This window comes from Hippoglossus hippoglossus, chromosome 24, assembly GCF_009819705.1.
Source record: "Hippoglossus hippoglossus isolate fHipHip1 chromosome 24, fHipHip1.pri, whole genome shotgun sequence".
Taxonomy (NCBI): Eukaryota; Metazoa; Chordata; class Actinopteri; order Pleuronectiformes; family Pleuronectidae; genus Hippoglossus; species Hippoglossus hippoglossus.
This window is the reverse complement of record NC_047174.1, coordinates 20,124,223-20,151,160: the sequence shown is the minus strand read 5'-3', so window position 1 is coordinate 20,151,160 and position 26,938 is coordinate 20,124,223. Positions and strand designations below refer to the sequence as shown.

Genomic DNA, 26,938 nt, shown 5'->3' with positions numbered 1-26,938 from the left:
GTATATTTTTACATTAAGAAAGAAGAGTGGCTAGTTCACTAACCAAAAGGTCTCTGGTTAAACTCTTGACATTAAACTCTTGAATCCATACACAATACCAACACAGACTGAATGTATGTGTTTGTGAGAATATATACAACGCTTTGAGGTCGATAAGACTAGAAAAGGTTAACAGATCCCAGTACATCACAGTCAGACGGAGAAAAGAGCATGACTTGTGCTTTTTGTCAAAACTCTGCCCGTTGTCTTTATTCACTGACTGTTGTTACCAGCTGAAAGTACCAAACCATTTCCAGTTATTGGACCAGTAGCTCATTTCAGCTCACAGCAGTTTGAGATGATATAGCATAATAAATAAGAATAAACACGAAAACACTAAAGTTCTGCTGTGGGACATGAACCTTAATAAAGACATCCGACAAAATGTCTTTCCTCCTTTAAAGTGTAAGATATTTACATTCTGCAGTATGTGTTGTTGACACATGAAGATGTCACACGTGGATATAGTTACTGTAACCTAGAGCAATTATTTCAAGCAGACAGCAGCAGTGTGACATCTCTGTCCCCGCTTGCTGAGTGTGGATTCCCGGATCCGGTGCAGCACAGCGGCAATTTGAGGTTTTCTAGAGCTGACGTCTCTCAGAGGGGTCGAGCAGAGCTACTGCTGCGGCTAAATTGCTGACGTTTCCACTTTCGCAAACACATGACAGAAAAAGGTGCTCTCCCTCTGACATGAGTCAAATTCATGGTCAGGACAGATTTCTCCTCCTCAAGCCATCAAATGGGCAAAGGAATGGTAGGGGCGGATTCTACGTTCAGAATCTGCTGGAGATGTGCCACGCTGAGGTCTCAAGAGGTCTCTTCAAGCCTTGGGTTGTGTCAGAAATCACTCACTACTTCACTCCTACCTACTCACTGTCTAGAAAGATAAAGAGCTGCATTGAGCTCATCACATCTGTCAGGGGGGTTCAGTATCTTGCCCAAGGACACTTAGGCACATGCAATGGGGGAGCCCAATTACATACCTTGTGGTTAGTGGACGATCTGCTCTACTTCCTGAGCCACAACTACAATTCTTTTTTTGATTTCAGGTTCTTCTGATTGCTGCTGCCTTTTATGAGCCACATTTGAAGGTTTTTATCCATTTCTCACACAGTGTTGCAAGTTCTATTCTCACTCTGTCTTATTCAGTTTTAGCTCTTTTTTTCCTATTCTCTTAACCATTTTCCTATTCTCTTAACCATACATCACTACTAATCATTAAAGAGTGGACTATATGTAGTAGGTAGTGAGTGATTTCTATCACAGTGTTAGTAAGAAGCAGGGAGAGCTGACATGTATAGGTCATCCTGTGTGAACTGTGGTGGGACACAGCTATGGTGGTCTTGATTGGGCGGAGGAAGGAAAAGCAATGCCACCAGATGTGTCAATATAATGGAGTGAAGCTTAACTACGTTCGATGAAGGCACCTTGTGTAATTACTGACTGCATCTCCCTACCACCAGGCAAACTGGAAACCACAATGAAGCTCCAGTCTGATGGCAAAGCTGACATTTCACAGTTGCTCAGCCCACTCTGGCAGTCATTATCCTGGATGCAACAAGAAGGGAGGAGGAGAGCTTTGGAGCTGTGATGATGCAAATGGCGAACACAAGTGTTTGTCTCATGGCTGCAAATTATTCTAGCGATGAATATCAATGTCTGGATAATGTGAGGATAATTATCACTGTGCAGTTCAGCTCTTCTTTCTGCACAAGCAAGGAGCACGAACACACGATTGGAACCAGTGTCTCATTTTCCATTTCTCACCAGCCTACAATGCCACCCACCCAGCAAGAGCACTGAGGCGCACACACTTATACATATGCAGGCACGCACACACACACACACACACACACACACACACACACACACACACACACACACACACACACACACACACACACACACACACACACACACACACACACACACAGTATATCTGCTCCACGTTCCCACAGTCAAAGTGTTTTTGATGTGCTACCATTGCAGCTTTGCAGTTCGTCTTGTGTGCTAATGTCGTTGCGTCTAATGTCCACTGTGTACTATGACATGTCTCTTCCGAAATAGTGCTGAGTCACACACAAAACTGCGATTCTGCACCGAAACAAGCCCGCTCTGCTGGCTCTATTGTCAAGCAGTGTAACACGCAGAGGCACTGTAGGGAACTGTAGCACACATAATAAAGGAGCTATTAGCGCAGTGATGACTGAGCATGCAAGATAAACCCACTTGCTATGAATGTCGGATCCTCAGATGACTCCAGTTTCCTGGAAGACCTCCGTTGTTCAGCCTGTTTGCACCAACTCATTGATAAAATCTACCCCCCAAAAATGCTCCATTTATAGTTGTTCCTCTCACAATGCGTCTTCTTTATCAGAATGCTGGAGGTTCCGCTCACACTGAAATAGAGGAAGCTACAGACTGAGACGCCTCTGACCAGGCCGGACACGCTCATCTATTAGGCTTCACAACAGGTCGCACAAGAGAAGCTGTGCAGAACAGAAGGTTCTTGATGTGAGCTGTACTCCATAGAAACTGCTCAGGAAACTAAAAATATGGTGAGGTCTGGTAGAAAGCGGTTTGGCAGAAATGGGTTTTGTATCAGAAATCTTGTTTTCAATGTGGAGATGGAAGATAAATGAGGTGAAAAAAACAACATTAAGTGTCTTAGTAAGACTTTATAGCAAAGTATTTGTGTACCCAAGGTTGGGCATGAGTCTCTATGCTCATGTCATAGATACCTACTTGAACAGCATTCTTCTAAAAGATATTGATTTTGTGCTCTAATGGCTTTAGAGTCATGGCAACATCTGTGTTTAGATTGGTTTCCTATAAGTCTTGCCTTCACAATGTAAATCTGTCTGCTCACCAAACCTCAATTTACGGCACAAAGAAAACGCATCCATACTCCATAACCAAAGCAGGTGTAGGAAGGTGCTTTGTTATCCCCTGGAAACTTTCACCAGGTCAACGGTAGATGGTGAAAGAACTGGTGGACACTCGAAGAAGAGGGAACCTCGGATGGGCATTGACTCAGCAGAGAGAGCTCCAGGACTTGACAGGGCTCAAAATTGACATTCAGTGGCATCCTTTCTGCTCTACCAGAAACTAAATGTGCCTACTTATTAGTACAAGAGGAGGTTCCTCTGCCGTTATCATAGTACAGATAATGAGCTTCGCTGGGCTGTTACCACGAAATGATCCATCATATTTATCAAGCCATTCACATGGTCCTGTGCAACACCTGCTTTTATGTATTTCCCTCTCACATATTGAGACTTTTTTCATTTGTTACTCACCTTTATGCAAGAAAAAAACAGAAAACAAATACAAATTTGGTTGAGGATGTTCTCAATCATCCCTCTGGCTCAGGTCAAGGTGTATTACATAACATTACATTTCATTTAGCTGACGCTTTTATCCAAAGAGACTTACAATAAGTACATTCAACCATGAAGGTACAAACCCAGAACAATAAGAATCAAGTAAGTACCATTAGCTTTTTTTTTTTAAATCAGCATCCAGGATTTAACAAGAAAACAAGCTAAAAGTAAAGAAAAGTCAGAAAAGTTGCACTTATCTTTTTTCTGTCTTTCTAATCCCCATATTTAATATTGCTACCCAGACAGCTTCGGCAGTTGGACCGTTGTTGTCAGTTGCCAAACTATGCAAACCAAAAAATTTGTGTACCACTACACTCTCAGTCAGGACATATGTGACAGTCCCATAATGTGAGATGTCTTCAAACTACAAACAAGAAAAATCCAGGTCAAAGACGAAATGAAAGGGACATCATGTTCCTACCACAGTCGCAGCCCTTCTTCATATAATCAGTGAGTGGTGTTAAAGAGCACCTCTTTTTCCTTCTCAGTGTCCATGGAAGCAGGTACATCATAGACCTGTGAAGAGCTGCTGTGGTCCTGAACTGTGTCACTGCACTCTGACTTGCAGAGGCAAAGAACACACAGCTGCTAGCTGTCAATGTCTAATCTGACATCAGTGCCATCGTGTTCCAGTCTAACCTAGTGAGGACCCGGCATGCGAACACTTGGATTAGGAAATAACTGAAACATGTTTCATCCGCTGCATCTTTAGCCCGCATATGTGCTGCATGTGATAGGGCAGAAAAAACATTCAGATCAGAGGAGAAACATGAGAAATCAGATACAGTGGCGATTGAGTTCCAGCTGACTGGATGTGTTGAGAACTGGTGGATCCCCCCTCGTGCAACAACATATGGGCTGACCTAACTTGCTCAAGTGTGGGGTAAAAACAGCAGCAGCAGAAATACACATTCGAGTTAGGTCATATCCTGTGTAAGGACATATGGCATCTGCTGTGCTGCGAGTCAACCTGTAACATAACAGTGCTGCTTCAGTGATAAAAGACACACAAGGTGGCATTTTCGATTCTTTCTTCTTATGAGGGAGCTGTACACCTGCTGCACCCTACAGAATACACAGTCCACGCTAATGCACTACAGGTTGTGCATGTAGTTGGGACAGTAGACCTGCTGCTAGCACACAATCTCAGCTAGTTGCTGCCAGCTGGTGGGCATCTGTGCGTGGTTTAATGTACAGAATGTGCACGCGCTTGCCCTGCAATCCTTGTGACCCACATGCGTATTAAGACAAGGAAAGTTCTCCAGAATGAGCTTTACCATCCATCCATCTGCTGTCATCATGCACAGTGCATGAGGTTATTCTCACAAGGTGATGTGAGTAAACACGCCTGAATTCACCTACAAGCGTGTTTGTGTGAAGTTACAAATGTGTGTACACAAGTCCAGTGGAGTGTGTAAGAGTCATACCTCTGGTTTTCAGCGTATCAGGTTCTTTATTTCCTCCACATTGCTTTGTGTGACGCCAAAACAGAGGCCCTGCAGGGATACAGAGATGCTCAATTATTCATCGTCCCATTCAATAAAACATGAATATCCACAGCGTGTTCCAACTGCCATCATTCACGCTTCTTCAAGAAAACAGGTCTTGCAATTTGTTCCCCCCAGAATGCCTTGGGGTAACGCCAAGGGACTGTCAGACTTAACTTCTGTTAGTACAGCGTTTTTTTGACCCATTACCATGGTTATACTAAATGAAAGTGTGATAAACAATAAGAAAGAGGTTGATATATTTTACCAGGTGGAATGACCCAATCACATTTGAAGAAAAGAAAAAAAAAGTCACAGAAAGATAATAGATAATATTTCAACTAAACAACAGGTTGCTGCAGTATGAGCAGTCAGATTTATTCAAACGCCTGCATGATGGCCCCATTTCACTGCTAAGTAGTATTTTTCTCCGCCTCTCCAGCAGATGGGTGGAGGTTGGAAATCCATTCACTTCTCTAGGTGTGAATGAGTTGATTCTCTAAAATTTAGGACACTTAGGAATGTAGGCTAAAAAAAATATATAACTCCCCGATGCCATCTGGCAACAGGGATTGTGTGCTTCTACAGGCAAGAAGAAATAAAGAACAAAAAACAAAGTGACTCTAGACTGCTTCACCTGTTCTATCATTTAGCTGACGCTCTCATTTATGGAATTCCAAAACAAACAAGACTTAGCATATCAGACAATTAAAAAATGTTTGACTTAAGTAGTGAACGGAAATAAACAACCATAAATTCTGTTTTAGTTACTTGATGTATTCAGTAGATTTGTGACCTTTGCTACCTTTTGTCATTGATAGAGCCTTTACATAATTTCTACAGTAGACCACAATAAGTGGTTTGTAAATCTAAAAACAGTGAAGGTAACAGAGCTGCAGAACTAAACCAGACAGAGCATTTCTGACGTGCTCAATGGTTTCTCTGCATGGTGCGTCTCCAAACTGCCCTTTCTTTGCTGTCTCCACTGCCAAACATGGTAGAACTCATTAGCTGCTGATTTGACTTTAAAGCTCAGCCCTGCTAATCTAATTTAATCTGTCTCCGCGGCTTCACTGATTGCTGGAGCATTGAGGTAATGACACTGCAAGTGCCTCCTCTGCTGTGATGCAACTGTTTGCACTGCAATGGCAGCCACCCACGTGGAAAAGCTGTGGCCGCCTCTGTCGTAGATGCTGCTGGTTTGGGTTTTTGGGGATCTAGTACTTGAAAATCTCCTGTCATTGGTTGTATTAGGCCTCCGCAGACTGAACAGTTCATTTGACTTGGTTTGAACTGCTCGGATATCTTTTATCTATGTCGACAATCATGCTCAAGTAGAATGGTTTAGTAGATTGGTACTGCAGCCACCTGCTTGTCACACACACACACACACACACACACACACACACACACACACACACACACACACACACACACACACACACACACACACACACACACACACACACACACACACACACACACACACACTCAATCTACTATTAATAAAAGCACCACCTTTTATTTAACATCTCCCAGTGTGACCGCTAAATGGCTGAGGCGAAGATAGTGAAGTGCTACAAACGAAGCAATGTGCTGACTGGCTCTCAGCAGACAACACAGAACACAAAGACACACAAAGTAGTAGAAGAGACAAAAAAAATCTGAAAGATGATGAACAGGATGAAAGAACTCCGGTTTGAGACTTCCTTTCCACTGAAGTCTGTGGCGTCTTGCAGGCACCTTGAATGTCATCACACATCTTTACTCTCCCCTCTTAAACATTTTTGATTGGAAGGTCAGAAAGTACCAGGAGTACTAATGGTTACTATAGTGGGATGTGCGTAAAGTGGTAGTACCCAAATGTTCAGCCAGAATCCAAACAGCTTTTTTAGCTGGTTTTCCGTCTATTTTAGACATCTGCACATAAGGACTGTGAGGCTGTCCCAAAATACTCCAGCTGAAACATGTGATTTAAGTCTTTTTTACCAGCAGAAAATTGCCATTTGGCTGCTCCACATGTCTGAGGACTCCTTCCTTCCTTTTCTCCACTCTCTCCCAATCGGTCCAGGAATTCGTGGCGACAGGCTCCCAGCAGGCTTTGCTGCGAGTGTGTGCTCCCCCCTAGCCCCTTAGCGAGAGCTGACTGTCTTTTCATCAGCAGACCCTTGCAATAAAACATAATGGCAGTGGGGCAGAGGGGGAAGTCATTGAGCCACACGGCGCTGTCACATGACGAGCTGAGGCACAACGGGTTCAGTCATTCTGCTGCTGCTCTGCTCCTGGGACGGAGGAGTAGGCCAGTGAACGGTTCAGACACACAGCAGGATCTATACAGGAGGTACCAGACTTGTGGGCAGGAAGGCAGGCACACCGCGTACAGTATGTACACTGCCAATTCCAAAAACTGTATGTATCCATCGGAGCCACTGTCGCTGCCAACCCCCGTCTGATGGCCTGGAGTAGCTGTGGCATATTCTGGCAGTCATGCAGTACCTTCTGCAATCCTTTTAATGCTTTCATAGGGCTGCAACTGTTTAGAATATTGCTAGTATCAATCTGCCAATTTATCAAAAATGTTCTGTATTGCTTTATTAATAATTTGGTCTAATTATGCCAAATTGTAAAAAAAAAAATGCCTGACTCACATATGACAAGTACACTGATGACCACGAGAGAATGAACATATAAAACATAATGATCTTTAAGGACATATGCAATTGAAATTAATAATACACTTTTACACTGTTTATGTTCAAAGTTAAACCTGTAAACCACTACAAATGTTACTATCAGAGAAGTTTCAGAATCATTGTAAATGCTGTGAATCCAGAGCCTCACAGAGCCACCTTCGATATAAAAAAATGTAATGGAAATTACTCATCAATGAAATAATCCACGGAAAATGTATCAACAATTGGAATAATCAGTTCATTTTTCTTGTTATTTATCACGGTATAGTAAAAATTTCTCGATTTAATCACTATTCATCAAAAAATGTTATTAATTGGTTCGAGTGCTATAAGAAAAAAAGATCCCCAGTTGCTGTCCTTGAAAGCTGTTAAAAGTTTTATTAACTAATACAAGTAACAACAGGAAAGACTGTAGATTAGAAGGTTTCCCACTTTAGGAAACGTTAGTTTTATTCATAATATGTTTTATATTAAACATACTTATACAGCTTTTATGTGTATGTCCAGGCTTGATATGCCTTTCAAATTCATAGCCACATAATGAAAAAAGAAAACTTATGAACTCTTTTTTTTTTCTTGGAGTTAAAAGTTTTCCAAAACGGATGCAGACTTGGCATATCGGCCTGATTTCAGAGAGCAGCTGTCACCTCCTCTTATTCACTTTCTTCCTGCCCTTTTCACTCGATGAGGACAGGAACCAAGCAGCCGCCCTCACTGAATGGGTCTGCAGAAGTCACGGTCTCGGTGACAGGGACACTGTCCCTCAGTGGCTTCCCACCCATGAACACAGCCACTCATAGTCTTTGGGGACCAGGGGTCAAGCCGGAGGTGCTCCTGCTTGGAAATGAACCCAAGTCTCTAGTGGCGGCGGGCCACCGCTTTCCTTGTGCGCACAGACACATCATGGCCTGTACAAGTTAGAATAAACCTCTCTGTCAGCCACCCACTTCTGGTTCATTTCATGGCTAGTCTCTAAGGGGTAAGTAGGGCACTTTGCCATTTCAATAATAGCTGCATTTGCAAAGCTTGCAGCTGCAGGCTACGGCCTTTATATGGATTTAGAGCAACCTTACAAGTTGTGGGGTAGTACTGTAGTGGCATGTTCTCCTGCCTGTGGTTTTTCTGAAACAGTGTCATGGTTTTCATGGTAAATCTACATGCTAGAGCATTGTTCCCATGAGCCCTGAGGGGCTTGATTTGATTGACAGGTCAGGTCAGTCACTGGGCTACCAGCCCTCAGTGAGAGGCTGACTGACAGACACAACTCAGGAGCAGATGAATCTGTGCTCTATCGGCACTGGCTCTCTGCTTCAACCACCACTGTAACTTCATATTCCAAATTCAAACATTTGTGGAAAATGTTTGAATTCTAGAGAGTCTGAAAAGGTTTGGTGTTCAAGCAGAGGGTACTCTTAAAACTCACTAATTTACCGATCAGGAAACTCTATTGAGTAAGGATTGCCACAACGAAGAATCTATACACCAGTGTATGGAAGTGAGATAGAACATTTATGAGACAACGTTATGAAAACTTTACAATGATAACATATCTGATGACACAACCTGCTAACTTGCAACCTGGGTAAAGCTGCAGAGGTGCCAGAAACAAGTAGAGCAACAATGTCGAGTGCACAACCAAGCTGCTAGGGTATCAAAGCATTGTACAGGAAGACATGAAATGAGGGTGTTTTGACTGAGGCACTGAACAGCTTTTGTGTTAATAATAATAATAATGTATAGCACTTTTCTAAACAAGGTTACCAAGTGCTTCATAAAAATCCATGGCAAAAAGATGAATGAAACTAGAATAACAGGTATTCAATTCAGTTCATTCGTAAAGGGCCAAATCACAGCATAATAAAGTCAAGACCTTAGAAGTGTCTGTTCATGAGAAGAGAGAATTAACAACTGATCTTATTCCCACAGGAGGGTGCACTCTGAGTATCCCTCGGTTTAAAACTCCTGAATGACTGGCAGTGACCAGTGTGGACAAAATCCTCCATCACACTGTATGTGATTGTACACTGTGTTATCAACACTCATCAAGCACTTTATTAGAAACACCAGAACACATGCTTGTTTATGAAATTATCAACTATCGTGTGACAGCATTGCGGTGCATAAAATCCTGCAGATACAGCTCAGGTACCCACAACCGTACAATAAATATGAGCTCACAGAACAGTATTTGTGATTGGAAAACCATCATCACCAGAGAGCATTTTTTGCTCCACGTGCACATATGTGCAATCATTCCTGCCATCATTGAGCTGTGATCAGTGCTCACTTGACTGTCCCTTTCATATTGAAACTCTATGACGCTCGCTCATCTCTGCTCACCCACATTCTGGTCACCCACAGTCTGTATCCTGGAGCTGGGCCAGGATACCATCTTAACTACTTGTAATTGAATAATTCAATTTTTAATGGTCACAATGGATTTTTGTGGATATTCAAAGTGACATTATTGATATGTGGGATGACCTTTAGACATTTTAGATATGCAATATTAAAGGAAAAACTGTATTATAACATTTTGAAATCGGAATATTTTCTAGTAAGACCTTTATTAAATATGTTAATTATGGACATAAAAAAACTCTAATTGTGGATATCAGTAACCCAATAGCCAACACATGAACGGAAAGAGTAACATCATTTGTTCTAGGATGAATGATGCTGTGGATATCTGAATAGTCAGTCAGTGTTCTTTTTGACTGCTATTAAATTAAATTAGCTGTTAAATGTTACAACCAGCCACTCATTCTTTTTAACGTTTTTTTTAAGAGATTGTTGTTCAGTTTTGACTGACAAAAGTGCGTTTATAACAGAGAGGAGTGTGGTTTGATTAAATGTTAGAACTTCTTGCCATAACTGCCACCAACTCGACTGAAGTGTGGGACTAGAGCTCATGCATGTAGGGGTGGGCGATATATCGAATATACTCAATGTATCGCGGCTTGTTCCACGTGGGATGTATAAAATGACTATATCGCAACCATCAAGTATAAATTGTCACGTAAATGTTCTAAGTAGCATTTTGCTTAAGTTTCGCTTCTCTCTTCTCATGCCCCTCTCACAGCAGACTGCTCACTCCCCCGCCCATTCAGATATGCGCATGCATATTTGTGTATCAGGAGGGAAGAGAGTCAGAGAGCATGGAGAGAAAGAAAGTGAAGAGTCCCAGTGAGTTTACAGAGTTCAGAGAAGGTTATTGACAGTTTTGTTCATATTCTTTGTGAACGCTGAAGCGAACGAATCAGTTTACAAATGATGGATGTGAGCGGTGTTCACTCCAGCGAGAGTGAATGCTTGTGTGTGTGTGTGTGTGTGTGTGTGTGTGTGTGTGTGTGTGTGTGTGTGTGTGTGTGTGTGTGTGTGTGTCTGTCTGTGTGTGTCTGTCTGTGCTCAGAGCAGCCGAAACAAAACCAACAGTGAAAACACAGAATTCTCTCTATGATCCACAGCTGCTCAATGATCAGAAGGCCCCGGCATTTATATTGGACTCGAAACGAAAACATTTACACCTTGTTTTAAGCCGAAATATATATCGTGTATCACGATACAGCCTAAAATTATCACGATACCCTTTTTAGGCCATATCACCCAGCCCTACATGCATGTCAGTTATAAAAATGAACAGACAGTCAAAGACAATGGTGAGTATTCTAACCAAAAGAGCCAAGACTGTCCCTGTCTGAGTAAGACTGAGAACAATACTTATATAATAAAGAAGTTGCTATATTTCCTCATCTTCATTAACAAAATGTACATTACATACAAAATGTTCACAGTGAGAATCACATATTAACATGTTACAGAGCATCCTGAAGACTCTGCCAACATGGGTTTATGCCTTGGCGGTGACACGGCCTGCATGGGGCCTGGTCAAGGCCCAGGTCTGGTGTGCCAACATGGTGCTACAGCCAGGACAAGCAATCATCTCCTTTGTCAGCATCTTGCAGCTGCATCAGCAATGCAGAGAAATGACGCTGCACAGTCAAAAAGAGAGCAGAGCATCACACAGAGGGGGGCAGGGGATGCAGAGTTCACGAGGCTGTATACTGCAGTGGAAAGTGGAATCTCTTGGCGAGGAAGAGGTGGAAGCATAGTTACTTTCTGAGATGAGATGAAGGCTTGAGTTCTCCACACAAAGCCTCTAAGAGAACCAGAAGCAGCATATGGTCACACTAAAATTCCTAGAAAACATAAAGCATAGTAGCTGCTTAGCATTGCAGATTTTCTGACAAAGTTGGACTCATCCGGCACAGGCCTGCTTTGTTGAGACAGAATACAGCCTTTGTCACTCACATGACATTAGACAAAGCAGAACATTTCACAAGTTAATTATGTATGAAAACGCTCAAGGCAATTAACATACGTTCAGAGTGCACTTTTGTTTTCCTCTCAAAATGCAATCACTTGTCATCAGTCTGCCTGACACCACGGTGAACATACCATTAATAAATGATACAGTGTAGTGAACTCGCCCGTCCCCTCAGCGAGGAGATCGACATCCACATGATGACTCTCTGGCAGGCAGAGAGCCTTAGGATGCCCCAATGTTCACTGTGCTTTTAAAGAGAGTGGCTAATCCTTAACATGTCTCATCCCAGATATCACATACTTTGCATGAGAAGAAGGGGAAATCTACTCCACATTTTTAAGCATAAATACTCATCATAGCCACACAGAGATCAGAGAGTATTTTCTTAGGATTATGAATAATGTTGAGATTAAAAAAAAAACTTAAAAGACAAAATTCTTGTCTACTTCTTCTACTCGATGGTAGTCTGCAAACTAGAAAACGCTTTTCATCCTATAATTGTGTCATCACTAGAGCACGATAATAATAAAAAGGATTACAAATAAAAAATTACAACATATGTCAGCTGAACAATCTGCATTATGTGCTATAACAAATGTCTATCAGTCATTTTGTGTTGGTCATAAAATGCAACTTTATAAACTTTCCTCTGTTTCTGTTCTGTGGCAAAACTGTGTTTTGGTGATCAGATTGAAATCAGAAAGAGCTTGACAACATGAAAGAGCAAATGTAAATGCATCCAAGATGCATTAACGACAGATTGTGATCCGATCAGCCAAAACACAAACTCCAGTTGACACAAGATTCAACGACGAAGTCGAGCAGCACAACAAACTTGGCGAAGCATCATTAAGACCGACACCCTGGTCTCTATGACAAACTTTGAGAGGTCAGTAAAGCTCTCGTTTCAACTACATTGAAGTATTAAACAGTTATCATAAAGGTTAACCTGGCTGGCTGCACACGTTAACGTAGGCCGTTTAACTATTGGAAATTAGCCAATAGCCACATTAGCGTTTTTTTAAGTTGTCATTAAGCTAGCGGATAGCGGCTTAGGCTAATAATAAAACGACTGACGTTAATGTGGGAGCAAGGCAGCAAAGGTTATCAGTCCTGCCCCTCTGTAACGTTGAAAAGTCACTTCTAATTTAACAGGAAAACACAATTTTGTGTTTCTCTTAAAGTCCGAGACTGAAGCTGAGAAAAGTCGACCAGCAACTGGACGTAAACGGTGATGTTGATGTTATTGTCTATTTTAATGTTATCTTTATTAAAATAATTGTATTTCCCCCATGATATCGAAAATGGTATTGCGTGTAGACTTTGTATAACTCAGTATTTGCTGTAATTAATTTCTAAACAGTATGAAACATATTTTCTTAATCAAATACAATGACGAGAAATAACCATCAAAATTTCTCAACATCTTCGTACAACCAACAGGTAACAAAATAAAAAGACTGTTTCAGCTCGAGATGTCTGCTTTTATTTCTCTCCACTAAACTGTACACAGCTGATAGATTTGAAGTCTGGCTGTGTTACTAGTGAAATGACACAGCAAAAATATGAAAAGCCACTGGTTGTTGAAAACACACTCAGTAATTTCAGCTGGACAAATATAGCGTACAATACACAAGAAAAAGTCTTGAGAAAGCATAATCCATGGAGAGAGTATGAACTCTCTGCTCTCCCAGCTGCTCCTCTAACCACCACATGCACCACATGATGCCTTGCATCTCTGGCTAGCTGCTCAGACACCCGCATATGGCTGAAAGCTGTTATAGGAGCCTGCCACTGGCTTTCCACTGCTTCTGCAGCAGTATAAACTTTCAGGATGGGTGGTGGCTGGCAGAATTAAAAGATTTCTGCTCAATTCATTCAGTGGTAAGGTTTTAAATATAGTCTGAGGCGCTCCAATGCACTACTGAACTCCTGAATAAAGGCTAAATGGACTTGAGAGCTAAATGGAATTGGAGAGATTAAGAAAAAAAAGGGAGGGAGATTAAAAATGGAAAATGTTGAGCAGGATATGAGAGGAAGCTATGCTTGCTGGTGCTCTCATTCCCTGCCTGTGCTCCACATGTAAATGAGCAAATGTGATTCTTTACAGAGGAAATGAAGCCACACTCAACTACCAGCGACTGATTACGCTCATTTCGAGACAACGTGCAAGGAAACAAACGTAAAGACGAGCCGTGGCAGGTGGAAGTGGTGGGCTGATAAAGAACTGTGCACGTTCTGATAGGATCTGTGTCACTCCAGCTCGGTGAAGTCAGAAAAACAACCTGCTAATTGAATTCCTTTGAAGAAACCCTCTAAGACCGACATCTCCGTGGGCCCAGTTCTGATAAGCTTTCATGCAAGTGTATCGCTTACACGCATCATTTCCTCCAATGATATCGCTTTAACAATGACCCAGCGGCATATGCCAGGCTCACAAACATTCCTGTTCTTTAATGAAGCTGACGGGTTGTGTAAAATGTTAAAAGAGGAGAAACCTCTGGGTTTTAAATTGGCAGCGTGAAAAGAAAAGTGGGAGTGGTGAGAGGGAGATGCTGGAGGGATCGCAGGCGTTCGGAGGCCATCATATGATCTAGCTCTGCTCTCACATGTCAGTGTACATCCCCCCCAGTTCCTCACAGCCTTCATTCGTCTGTGTTACAACATTTATTCATCTGTAACAATAACTTCGTTTGAGCCCGACTACGTCACGACTCAGCCACCAACTGCAGGGAAGAGAGACACATTTCATCCCACTCCACTGGAGGCGTGACACAAAGGACAGCATTGTTGTGGTGTCTCTCTGACCTCTGAGGTTCTGGCGTGATGCTGAGCACAGAGCAGAGGATGACTCTATTCCACCGGCGCCATCTAACCCACTGCGAGCTCCATGTGATGACGTCAACCCCTGGACTGGAGTCTACAGCTGAGAAGTTGTTTTGTATTCTTCTTTTGTTAATGAGATGACGATTTAATTAGGAATCTAACTGGGTTTCATTCAATAAGCAAGGATTGTGTTTAACAGAAACATTGACCTTTTCCACATAGAAAGTGACAATAAACTGACCGGCAAACTTCGTAAATATTCTGAGGACTGGCCAATATGGCCTTTAAATTATATTTTTAGGCCATATTTTTATATCACAATAAACGATTTATATCTCACTATTTGAAATCTCTGATGCTCTTTAGTGAGGCAGGTACAAGTTCAAAAAACTGGATTCCTGAAGACGTATAGGCAGACAACACGAACAAAGTGTATCTTCTGCTTATCTGCTTGAAAAATGAATTGTACATTTGATTTCACCTGAAGACTGATCACCTTAGTTCTTCTTCCCATTACTAATTATTCAACAGTCAGCAAGACTTCTGAGATCTTTTTAGTTTTTCCTCTCTGCAACTTATGTCTGCATCGCAGATATTCTAATTTCATGAGTCTACACACTTCATACTTCACACTAGCATATGTGTGTTTAAAGTTGGTTTGGTGTGCACTTGTTTTAATATGTTAATATGGTATTTATATATTCATACTGCGCAAATAAATTGTAAAAGAAAATTCATGGTCTACTTGCTTTGTCTCAATCATTTACTTAGTTATCATGGATCTCACTTGTTATTACCTGACCTATGTTATTAACTTCAAATGAGTTTGACCAGCTGCCATGACTTGTGGTACAAGGGTCCCATCAAGACCTGTGGACAGTTGAGTACAGTTGGGACAGTGTATATTTGTTAAGTAACAGAGATTAGCAGTAACATGAAGTTTGGAGCTTCACCATGGATGATACCAGCTCTGTGCACTGGCTACGAGTCAACACCAAATCTGTTCAGCCACACAGTACAGTGCACGGTGACCAACGTGACATGAGGGATGATGTAGCCACTGTAAGTTTGCTTCACACCCTCATGCAAGTGTATTCCCCTCTCTGAGACACACAGAAGACAAATGGTATCACCGTACAGTGATACAGTACATCTGAAGTGTACAGTTCAGCACACCTGAGCAGCAAGAATCAAACTACATAACAAGGAATAATGGGGGCGGGAGCAACATCAAACCAACTGACTGAGCAAATTCCATGACCAGGTGCTGCAGGTTGAACCAGCGTGGGTCCAAAGTGGGTCAATGCCAAGGCAAGACTTAGGGTAGGAAATCAATCCAAGAGATAATTCATGAACAACCACAGCACAGTTTTTCAAATGTGTTATAGTGATCACACAAAATAACAACACTCAATCTTCATCCAGATCTGCACCATGTTATGCAAAGAGATACATGTGTACATTATTTTGGTTCCAATGCAGTGACAAATGTGAAGCATAAAAACATTAACCCTATTGTTCAATTTCAGTGAAAATGTTCAAATTTTTTTTTTACTTCCTGCATTTGTAGAAAAATCGGATCATTTGGCCCATGGCCTATTGCACCTGAATGAATTTCCAGTTAAAAGATGGGAAAAAGGACCTCACAGCAAAATAGATCTTCAAGACTCTTTTTTTTTACTTTAAATTCCACAGTTAGAGAAGAGAAAATGACACTAAGACCATCAGCATGGCCATGTGTAAAAGTTGTCTAATACTGAGAGTCCACCAGCCACAATCAAGCTACTGACACCAGAATGTCCTTAACAGAATCAACCTAAGAAAAACATGGCGCTCACTCCAGCATTGTCACTCCAGCACCAACAGAGACAGTGAACATGCTAACTAACTCATGTCTAAGATACAAGTACAGGGGTGGGGGCAATTTCAAAATAGACGACCGTAGTAGGGTCCTGGAGGCTCATCAGCCTCCAAAAAGCAAAGCAACCTCACTGTGTGTCAGTAAGTTTGCACTATTTTGTAATTTTTAAGTTCCTGGTTTATTTCCTAACCCAGAGGCCCTGTCTCAAAGAGGGCCCATGTGTAAAATATTTGAAACCAGTGGTATTACACATGGCATAAACCCTCTAGGGTCTAGGAGGAATAACTGATTATTCTGGCCATATCCATTTATGAAAACAAAAAACAAGTCCAAGATATCACAAAAAAGACTGCAGTCCCACAAGTTTATTATTGGAACGATTGAAATTACAAAAGCAGCTCATTAGCAGACACTACATCCACACACTTCTTCTACTGAATTAGGTTTCCTGTGCTCGACTGTCCTCTCTGTGATGACCTGCCTGCTCAGAGCTCTCCTGCCGGCCCAAAGTATCCTCCTGTCAGTCAGTGATGGCATGAATTGTGATTAGGAACAAAGCCTCTTTGGCAGCGTTTCACCAAGTGCAAAAAGGATGAAGCTGTTTAAAACTGTCTGTCTAAATGGGCCAATGTGCTTAACACAATGGATTTCCCTCTGTGATACCGGGCATGTCTCTTCCTATTGTATAGGTCTAGCACAGAGAATAAAAACGAGCAGCTCTTAACTCATAACTCATCCTGACAAGAGCAGTTTTTCCCCCTGCTACAAGTCAGATGGGGACATCTGCAATACAGAGCTCCACTGAAAAAAAAGCCAAATTTCACACAAACGTGGAAGTAAGGATTTCATTTTTAGAGTTGGAATTTTGAAATTTGGCAGGATGAATACAAACTTCCAACAGATATGAAATAAATAATCCTCAGACCGAGAGAATGCCATCTGCTCTGTGAGTCTGTGTGCCTATATACAGCTTCTACAAAGAACAATATTTAACAATGCGCACTTATTCCTGAGCTTAGTTTTCAAGACTGCTGCATCTGGATCATGATCATGACGGCGTCTGATCATTGATTATCATTACAACTAGATTGCTAAGATATACAATATGCCTACCCACATATATATTATTGTCAATACCTCTATCATTACAATTGTCACAACTGCTCCCTTCCTCTTTGTCAGACATTTTGTTTTATACATATACTAAAAGCTGTGGGAGAGGGATCCCTCACATGTGTCTCTCGCTGAGGTTTCTCTTTCTTTTCTGCCGTTAACAGAGTTCTTTGGTGTATTTCTTCCTTAGTCTCGTTGAGGGTTAAGGACAGAAGATATATTACACCTTGTTAAGCCTGATGATACAAATTGTGAATTGTGGATATGGGCTATACAAATAAAATTTGATTGATTGATGCTCCTGGCAGCAGAACCTAACAGTACCCTGAAACCATTCCACATGCTGCACCCGCAGCACCTGAGCTCAGTAGACATCAGCAGACCATATCATCACATGGTCATAAAAAGAACAGCTCGACTCATTGGAGACAGCAAACTGTGGGCCAGATGCTGGCACCGCTCAAAAACCCAAAGAGGAGAGCGATTCCAATGTGACATCACACAGTAGTTTGGACATGTTGCTTGATCGCCACTTAAAATGAATGCATTACCTTTAGCGACCCTTGCCCTGTTAGTCGCATGTTGTCAAACAGAGGCTGCTTCATTTAGGAACATGTCTTGAGGAGGGAAGAGTGCTCATGTAAGAGAGAAGGTGTCGGTCACCTAATGACAGTGACCAGCAATGTGATCAATTACACCAATTTAGCAAAGAGAAGGTGCAGAACAAATAGCTGTGGTTCAGACCTGGGCAGGTTTAATGGGCTGGCAGGAATCGAAGGAGGGCAGCCCATCAATGTTTCAAAAGGAGACAAGAGGTGACATGAGAGGTGCCTTTCAACTGGATTCCCATAGGAGAGGCGGGAGAAACTTCCCTTTCTTGACGGGGGAAGGCTAGAGGGAAAGGGCTCGTACTTCAGGGGAGTATTTCTGTTTTTCTTAAATGCAGCATTGTCATGCCAAACTCTGCGACGTCTTGAAAAGAGTACACACCACATTATCCCGTGGGAAATCACAACCGAACGCCTCAAAGACTGGGCTTGACTGTATCGGAGTGATGCAAGTGCACGTCACCTGCATCACCCAGCTCGTGTGAAGGAATGCAGCCGAGTGTGTCCCCCTCCGCCGCATCTGCACGCACAGACGTAACAGCACACCGAGATGTGAACCTCCGAATCATGTGAGGCTGTGTCCTTCAGCTGACTCCACCAACGAGCATCACAGGAGATGCTGGTGGTGGTGGTGGTGGGAGAGGGGGAGACTGGGAAGGGGGGGGGGGACACCGTGGTAAACAACGGAGCCGAGAGGATCCAAAACCAATGCGTCAAGATGATGTGAAGCCGCCTGTGCGATGTTAAACACAGCTGCTCGCGTCGTCTGCCTCCTCGCTCCGGCACAGCACAGCTAGATGTGGATGTTTCACCGAACCCACACGGAGCCTCGCGTTCCCAAAGCAGCCGACGCCTCACTCCATCTGCAGCTAACACGCTGAGCACGTCCACGGCGAAGACACGTCAATAACAACAACGATAACGCCAGGTTCCCCACAACAAAAAAAACAACAACAACAACAAACCCCCCAAAGTGATTCATTCTGCTCCAGAGATGGAGGCGAGTGGAATTGTGAGAGTGGAAACACACGCGCGGGGGGGTCTCTTACCGGTGGAAGCGCGTCTAGTGGTCCGCGGCGCTGTCTCCCATCGCCTCCGTGAGATGACCGTGGAGCTGTGGCGCCGTGGAGCTGCTGCGGTGGCGCTGGTGTCCCCGCGCTGCCTCCTGCTCGTGTCCGCTGGTGATGGCGCTCAGCCCCGATCTCAGCAGGGCCACGGCGAGAGCGCTGCTGCCTTCACGGGCTGCGGGACATATCCCTACGCGCGTACAGGAAAAAAAACCTCACAACACAACCAATCGGCGTAGGGGGGGGGGGAAAACCCCCCAGTATAGGTAGGGTTCAGGGTTGTATGCTGTCGAGGTGTGACGTGCTAAGGGCAGAGGACACCAATCTGTGCTAATTATTTAACTTAATGGGAAAGAAACTGCAACAAACGCCTTTAAAACATATAGCCTTTTAACTGCCTCGCTCAAAGAAGTGTTGTTATATGTCAATGTTTTGATGATTGTTTAAAACAAAATAAAACAAATGTTGCTTTTTAAAAAAAGGTCTTTTGCATCAATTGTTACGTTATCGCTTTTATTTTCATACCGGCAGAGTACATGGCAGAGTTTTCTAAGGAGCATTTAAAGACAAACCCGGGGTCTGGTCCATTGACTGGCAGCACGGCCGTCCAATCAGAGGATAGAACATTGGCACTATGTATGTATATTTTTTGTACTTAACATTGTAGCGCCATCTTCTGTCCAGACAGGTGACGGGAAGCGGCAAGGGACAAGACCCGACGTTTGCGACACCTTCATGACCTCGTCGGCCTTGCCTTCTGGACTGAGAGCGCATTTAAAGGTTCAGTGTGTAAGGTTTAGGTGAAAGGGATCTATTGGCAGAAATTGAATATAAAATAATCCTAGTGATGTTTTCCCTACTTTGTAATCATCTCAATTGTTTGAATTGTTGTTTTCTATACCCTAGAATGGGGCCTTGATATTTAAATACTTTATATTTACATCAGGAGCGGGTCCTCTCTGCGGAAGCCGCCATTTCTTTGAACAATAGGCTCTGGATCATGTAATATGTGCTGTTTCACCTCGTTCGTACATCTTGTTGAAGACGCTTGAGCGGCATTTCCAGCTCCATTTGAATGTCCTCCACGTGATAATAAACAATAACATGGTAATAAAACAAGATACAATAAATAATAAGAAGAAATTATGAAATAGATATTAAAAAAATTATAAAAAACACAATACTACATCATAATAAATAAAAACTGTGTAAATTCTAAAAAGCCATACAAATGATAAAACACTCCATGAAAGCCAGGCTGAAAAGATGGGTTTTAATTTAAGAAGAAGAAGACTCTATCTGCCAATAAACCCCAAAAAAGAAGAAGAACCCACATTTTCAGCACAATTAATTCAATGAGTTGCTCTGTAATAATCTTTCTCTGTTAGTTTCTGTAATGTTTCCTGCAATGGCACACTGATCTTCATGGCCCTGGTTGTCTGTATGCATTTGTCGTACTCCTTTCAATCAATCAATCAAATTTTATTTGTATAGCTCATATTTATAAATCACAATGTATCTCACAGGGCTAAACAATGTGCCTCATCCTCTGCCCTTAACCCACAACAAGAGTGAGGCAAAACTATGGAAAAAACCCTTTAACAGGAGAAAAAAAAACACAGAAACCTCAGAGAGAGAGACACATGTGAGGGATCCCTCTCCCAGGACGGAGAGAAGTGCAATAGATGCCCCGTGTAACAGAGAACAGCAAAATGAGAGTATTTACAACATTGATTGTAATAAACAGTTTGTAACATAATGGAAAGGAAATTAATTGAGGAGTTATTGTCAGTAATGTAATGCAATGTGAGTATATTGTATATCAAGCAGTCCTTGTATTATTGTTGAAAATAAAAGTCCACGATTAGCTGCCACCACGATCAGAATCCACCACCACATGTTTATGGTGGCCATAAACACGTGGTGACACTTGCGTTCTAGTTAGTTTCCTCAGTGTTCTCATTGCTAGATGAACTCGAGGTGGAGGAAGAAGAGGAGGACGAAGAAGAGGAGGAGGTGGAAGACAAAGAAGAGGAGGAGGAAGAAGAAGAGGAGGAGGTGGAAGACAAAGAAGAGGAGGAAGAAGAAGAGGAGGAAGAAGAAGAGGAGGAGGCAAATTCGTCCACTGCTGTTAACCCTGGTGGATCTGTGGCGGTGTTCTGTTCATTAAGACCCTTCCTGCATACAGGACACGTATCATGCTGTGGGAAAAAAACAAAGAGTCCTTAGTCTGTTCACCATCAATATAAATGTTATGAAGATAAATTCCGATGACTGTTTTGTTCTGGATGATCAACAGTATCCCCATGTGCTACATCTGTGCTACAGATGTAGCACAGATGTAAGGGATGATCTGATCAGCTTTTTCTTTGCAGCCAGTTTGAATAATTCAATACCAAGTGTATTCAAATAAAGAGTCAAAATCTAATATTGTTATTTTCTAACATCATGCAACAGCACACAAATTACAATTAAAATCACTCCTATTGGCATTGGATTGACAGCTACCTGAATGGTGTCATTTCTATCTCATATAGCTCTAGTGACAGCCATTTCTCCTGGTAGAGCAACAATTGTCCCATCAGAACTTGGAGGGTAAGACTGAGCATGGGGTTACCGTCTCTAGATTGATGCGGCTCTACAAGTTGTAAGTATCAACTCTTAAATTGTCTAATTTTTTAAAACAATGCCACACACACACACACACACACACGCACACACGCACACACGCACACACACACACACACACCCAAACAGGTAAAATTTTAACAGTTACTAGTTCAGTCTAATTATCGGTCTAGCGGACACATTGAGTCTTTCCTTTGTTACTTTCCAAATTATATATTAGTGCCTTTATAGAAAACATCCTAATGTTGGACTGCTTTTCCTCTTTGCCTGTAAGAGAACACTGACGTTTCAAAAATATCTTTAAGCTACAGCAGCACCAAAGGAATGTCTTAAAAATGAAGGCAGAGATTAGTGGGTTTTTTACCCAAAGTATTGCTGCGTGTGTTTTTGCTCAGTAAATCACAGTCTCTGCTTTACCGATGCACTGAAACTGCCAGCTGCTGGTTGTTTGAGTCGTGTTGCAGTTTAGTGTGAGGAATACGGTCCAACAGTTTGATATACAGTTTGGTGTATCTGATACCAATCAAACACTGTGATCAACTGTGATCAATGTCTGATACCGATCATGCACACATATTTTTTAAATCATTGAAAAACATGCATACCTGTTCCAGCCATGGCACTATACAGTCATTGTGAAACAAGTGACTGCACGGCAGCTGTCGTACACTCTCCTCAAGGCTGTAGCTGTCTTTGCACACAGGACACTCTAGACTAGCACCTGCACAAACACCAAAATGACATTACAACATTACTTTGTGTGTTTTGTGTGTTTGGGAAATATGTATTGTGATTATGTTCCGTTGTCTTGTTAAAGAGAAAATGCTATTATTGAATTGATTTACAGGGTTAGGATATGTGATCGTTTCTATTGTTAGTAGGTGTGTTTGGATCCATATATGGAGCTAGCACAAAGGACAACACTGATCCAAAATGACTTTTCTGATCACTCTAGGAAGCAGAGGTGCTCCTTGTGCAGAGTGGGTGAGACACAGTGAGTATGTTACTGTGAGTGAGAGTTAGATAGACATGCAGGCACTCACCCGTATGTTCCTCTGTGATGGAGATGATGGGTAAACTCTGAATACTTTCTGTGTCTGCAGGAGGAGGTCCCATGTCTTCTAAGTAGTTCGGTATCTACAAGTGAAAAAGAGCAAAATCGTATTAAATGACTGAGGTCATCTGCATGAAAACAAGTTCTATAAACCACACCTTTAAGACATACTTTTTAAATATTTAGCTAAACTATATGGCCATTATATCTCTGATTTGATGGAATAATTCTTAAAGAAGTTTGATCTTCCAGCTGCAGAGCTCCATTCTGACAAAAAAGTTATATTTGTTTTTCGTGTTAACTGCCAACACAGTACCTTCCATGTATCCTGAATTCTGAAAAAAGGCCACCTCCTGAAATGGATGTGCAGCCTAGTCTCATTATATTGCTATAAAATAACCATCATTGTAATTAATTATTTCTTATGACACTTTAAATAAAGCAAGTCCTTGGGATCAACTGAAAAGCTCTTGGGAAACTATAACTGTCTGTGTGACATTCATTTTTATTTCCAATGTAATGTAAAAAAAACAACACCAAAAAAACTTTTTGTACCTGTCCAAGTACACCCAAGATGAGGTCCACTGGATTGGCATATCGCATGACCCTGCAAAAGTAGACAGAAAAACCAAAACAGAATAAGAAAACAGCAAACATTTTTATCTCAGTGACATTTGACAAAACTAAACAAACATTACACAGTGTACTTTACATACAGTGTTGTGTGTCTTACACTTACCATCTTCCTGTCCTGATATGTGGCATGGCTGAAGGTGCAATAGTTCCATGTAGTAACTGGTGGAGGAGTCTGTTGCAGGAAAATTGTTTTTCAACAAGATACCATTGAGAAATTATAGAAAATGTCTGTACATATTAACAATTTTATGCTTAAAGAAATATATATATATAATAAATATAGATGGTAACACTACATGTTTGCTGTTCAGCATTTATAGAACTAAATATAGAATACATGCTAAACATGCTACAATTATAACAACGAATATTCGGTGTTTTATTTTATGAATGAGGTATTTTTAAACAGGCATAACACATCACTACATTGTATTTTCATTAGTTAAAGGGATAGTTCACCGAAAATGAAAATTCACTCATTGTCTAGTCACCACTATGCCGATGGAGGGTCTTTGTTCGAGTCCACAAAACACTCTTGGAGTTTCAGGGGTAAACAGCGTTGCAGCCAAATACAATACAATTGAAGTAACTGGTGACTCCTTCTGCTCCTGTCCTGTCAGCTAAGTTTCCGTAATTCCCGACATTCATATTCAACTCGAAACGGCGTCATTTACACCATGTTTTAAATGACGCCATTTCGGGTTGAATATGAATGTAGCTGCTTCCGGACACTTGGATGACACCACAAGAGCAGTAAGGAGGCATTTTATGTGTTTTTTTACGTTTGGAAAATGTATCACTAGTTACTTCAATTGTATTGTATTTGGGTGCAACACTGTTTACCCCTGAAACTCCCAAAGTGTTTTGTGGAGTCAAACACTTCACCCACCCCTCCATCGACATAGTGGTGAGGAGATAATGAGTGCATTTCTTGAACATTTTTCGGTGAACTATCCCTTGAAGTATAGCTCTTCATCTTAATGCATCATGTCACTAAAATTACAGGCTGGCTGTGGCTGAGTGGTATAGTGGTCGTCCCCCAACCAGGAGGTTGGCGGTTCGATCCGATAAAAGTGTCCGCTAAAAGACATGTAATGTGAAGTCTAAAACTGGAAATGTTGGATAATACTGGATAAGTATTGTCTGCTATATTTGTGTCCCACACCAACCTCCCACACATAATCATCTATCTCACCCGGGGAAACCAGCCACACCCCATCTTCGCCTGTATCCTGGCCGCAATGCCATTCCCCGTTCCGTCCGCAATTGTAAGGCAATTTCGCCAATATCCCAAACCAATGGATGACGCACGAAGGGAAATGGGATTAAGTATTGATGATCCATGTTCTAGTGGAAAACACAATGTCAAATCATGGGGCAATGTGCAAAATGTTCTTGTAGCTGAGCTTAGTTTGTATAGAGCCACTGACCTCTAAGGGTGCGAGGTTGAGAGCATTGCTGGAGGATGTGGCTACAGGAATGTTTTCAGAACTGAAGGAACACAGTTGTGAAGAAAGTAAAAAGCAGATATGCATTTAAATATCAAGTGAATACAAAATAATCTTCCATACCTTTGCCCCTCAGGTAAGTCCTCAGTGAAAACAAATCCACAGAGTGGACAGGTGTATTCCTGCAGTGAAAATATGAATGTCAATATTTAGTAGATATATGCCATGATATATATATTTTAAAGTCATAAAGTTTAGTTTAGAGAGTAAGACAGGTGTTGATTAGATTTTATTTTTATTTTGAAGGCTTGGTGCTGCTGATGAATTGTATAGTGCTATACAAAAAGGTTTAGTTTTAGTTTGGTTCGCTTTTTAAAAATGCGGTACATCATTGTTGCCTAAAAACCCTCCAGGAGCTTATAAAGTTGCATTCTCCACAAAGAAATTCTCAATAGCTACATTTACACACAGTAAAAACCTAAACATAGACTCATTTTCACACACATTAGAAACACATCTCTAGTTCATGAAAGTATACACAAGCACATTAACAGACTAGTAACACTATATATGTGAGTAAGAGTTATCACATGACAAGTTAGATAAAAGAGAAAATAATCGCTAACAAGGACAACACACAATATATGTAATATGAAAAGCCATTATACTAATCTGACTAAAGCAAATATTGATTGGACACATCTTATATTGGCAGTTCATATGGAAAGTATTTGTGAAGGCAATTTTTTTAAATATTACGTGCACAGAATTCCATATCTTGGACCCTCTGAGGAGTATGCTGAACTGAGATTGGGAATTATGGGAATGAGTGGGTCTACTACCAAATAGTCACAACACTAGGGACATAATGGGCCTCATTTACTAACAGTTATGTCCCTAGTGTTGTGACTATTTGATAAATTTAGGTACGAACATATTGATGAATCCCAGATTCGTGCGTCAAACGTTAGCACAAATCTGTGCTTAAACCATGCGTACTAACGTTTGACGCACAAATCTGGGATTCGTCAATATGTTCGTACTTAAATTTGTTCGTACTCGGCGAACAAATTTAGAACTTCCTCAGACCATGCCTACGCACAAATGCTGAAGGCCCAGCTCTCCTAGAAAAAGTACACACCCTTTTGACTTAATGCATATTAAAACTATATTTATTCAAATAAAAATAGTAGATAGACAGCAATCATTTAATTTACTAATGCATTGACCAAATGTATTAAAATACTATGAAATCGACGCCCTTTCATCTTCATCATCACTATTAAAACCTACTGAATTCATATTTATGTTTCTGGATAAACGGGGCTTCGCTTCTTCTGCAACACTGAAGTTGCTGCAGAAGAACCTTCATTGCAGGAGAGGAACTCTTCTGTCTGCAGGAGTGTGTGTGTGAGTCTGTGTGTGTGTATTTGTGCTCGTCTCTGTCCCTCCTCACACTTATACTGATAATCACATGTATTTAGTTATTAATCGATGAAGTCGGATCATGACTCCGGATCGTTCCCCTCACTTTAACCCTGATGTCCTGTGCGCGTCACGTTACGTCTCGTGTTGTGTAGCAGGTCTAAACGTGTGTCTCATAAACTAGAGAATCAAACAAACACAAAGTAAAATTCAGTCCTGTACGTGTCCTAATAACTTGTGATCAGTGATGGTGTTTAGCACACCGCTGCTCTCAGTCAACGCTGTGTGCACGAATACACACACAAATAAAACAACAACAGAAACAATATATAATTTCTAC

General features: G+C 41.6%; 2 protein-coding genes across 6 annotated transcripts in view; both read right to left on the bottom strand.

Moving 5' to 3' along the window:
• The window catches only part of fynb (FYN proto-oncogene, Src family tyrosine kinase b), a 70,177-nt gene extending 50,562 nt beyond the window's left edge, over positions 1 to 19,615 (bottom strand). Inside the window, exons 1-2 of one of the 5 annotated variants that reach the window (XM_034580432.1) lie at positions 19,390 to 19,615; positions 4,853 to 4,921 (exon numbers count right to left, since the gene is read on the bottom strand). The gene's annotated coding sequence lies outside the window, so the exon portion shown is untranslated. Of the gene's footprint in view, positions 1 to 4,852; positions 4,922 to 6,901; positions 7,045 to 19,389 lie in introns of those variants that run through there. The other 4 variants (XM_034580433.1, XM_034580429.1, XM_034580430.1 and 1 more) reach the window with 4 other exon arrangements.
• Positions 19,616 to 21,416: 1,801 nt separating this feature from the next.
• On the bottom strand, positions 21,417 to 23,854 carry LOC117758834 (E3 ubiquitin-protein ligase RNF126-like; the record flags this gene model as incomplete). Its single annotated transcript, XM_034580801.1, has 5 exons — positions 23,829 to 23,854; positions 23,645 to 23,696; positions 23,079 to 23,172; positions 22,641 to 22,756; positions 21,417 to 21,608 (listed from the first exon to the last, which is right to left on the bottom strand). Coding segments are annotated over exons 1-5 (480 nt in total), but the record flags the coding sequence as incomplete, so codon positions are not given.
• Positions 23,855 to 26,938: the final 3,084 nt, after the last annotated feature.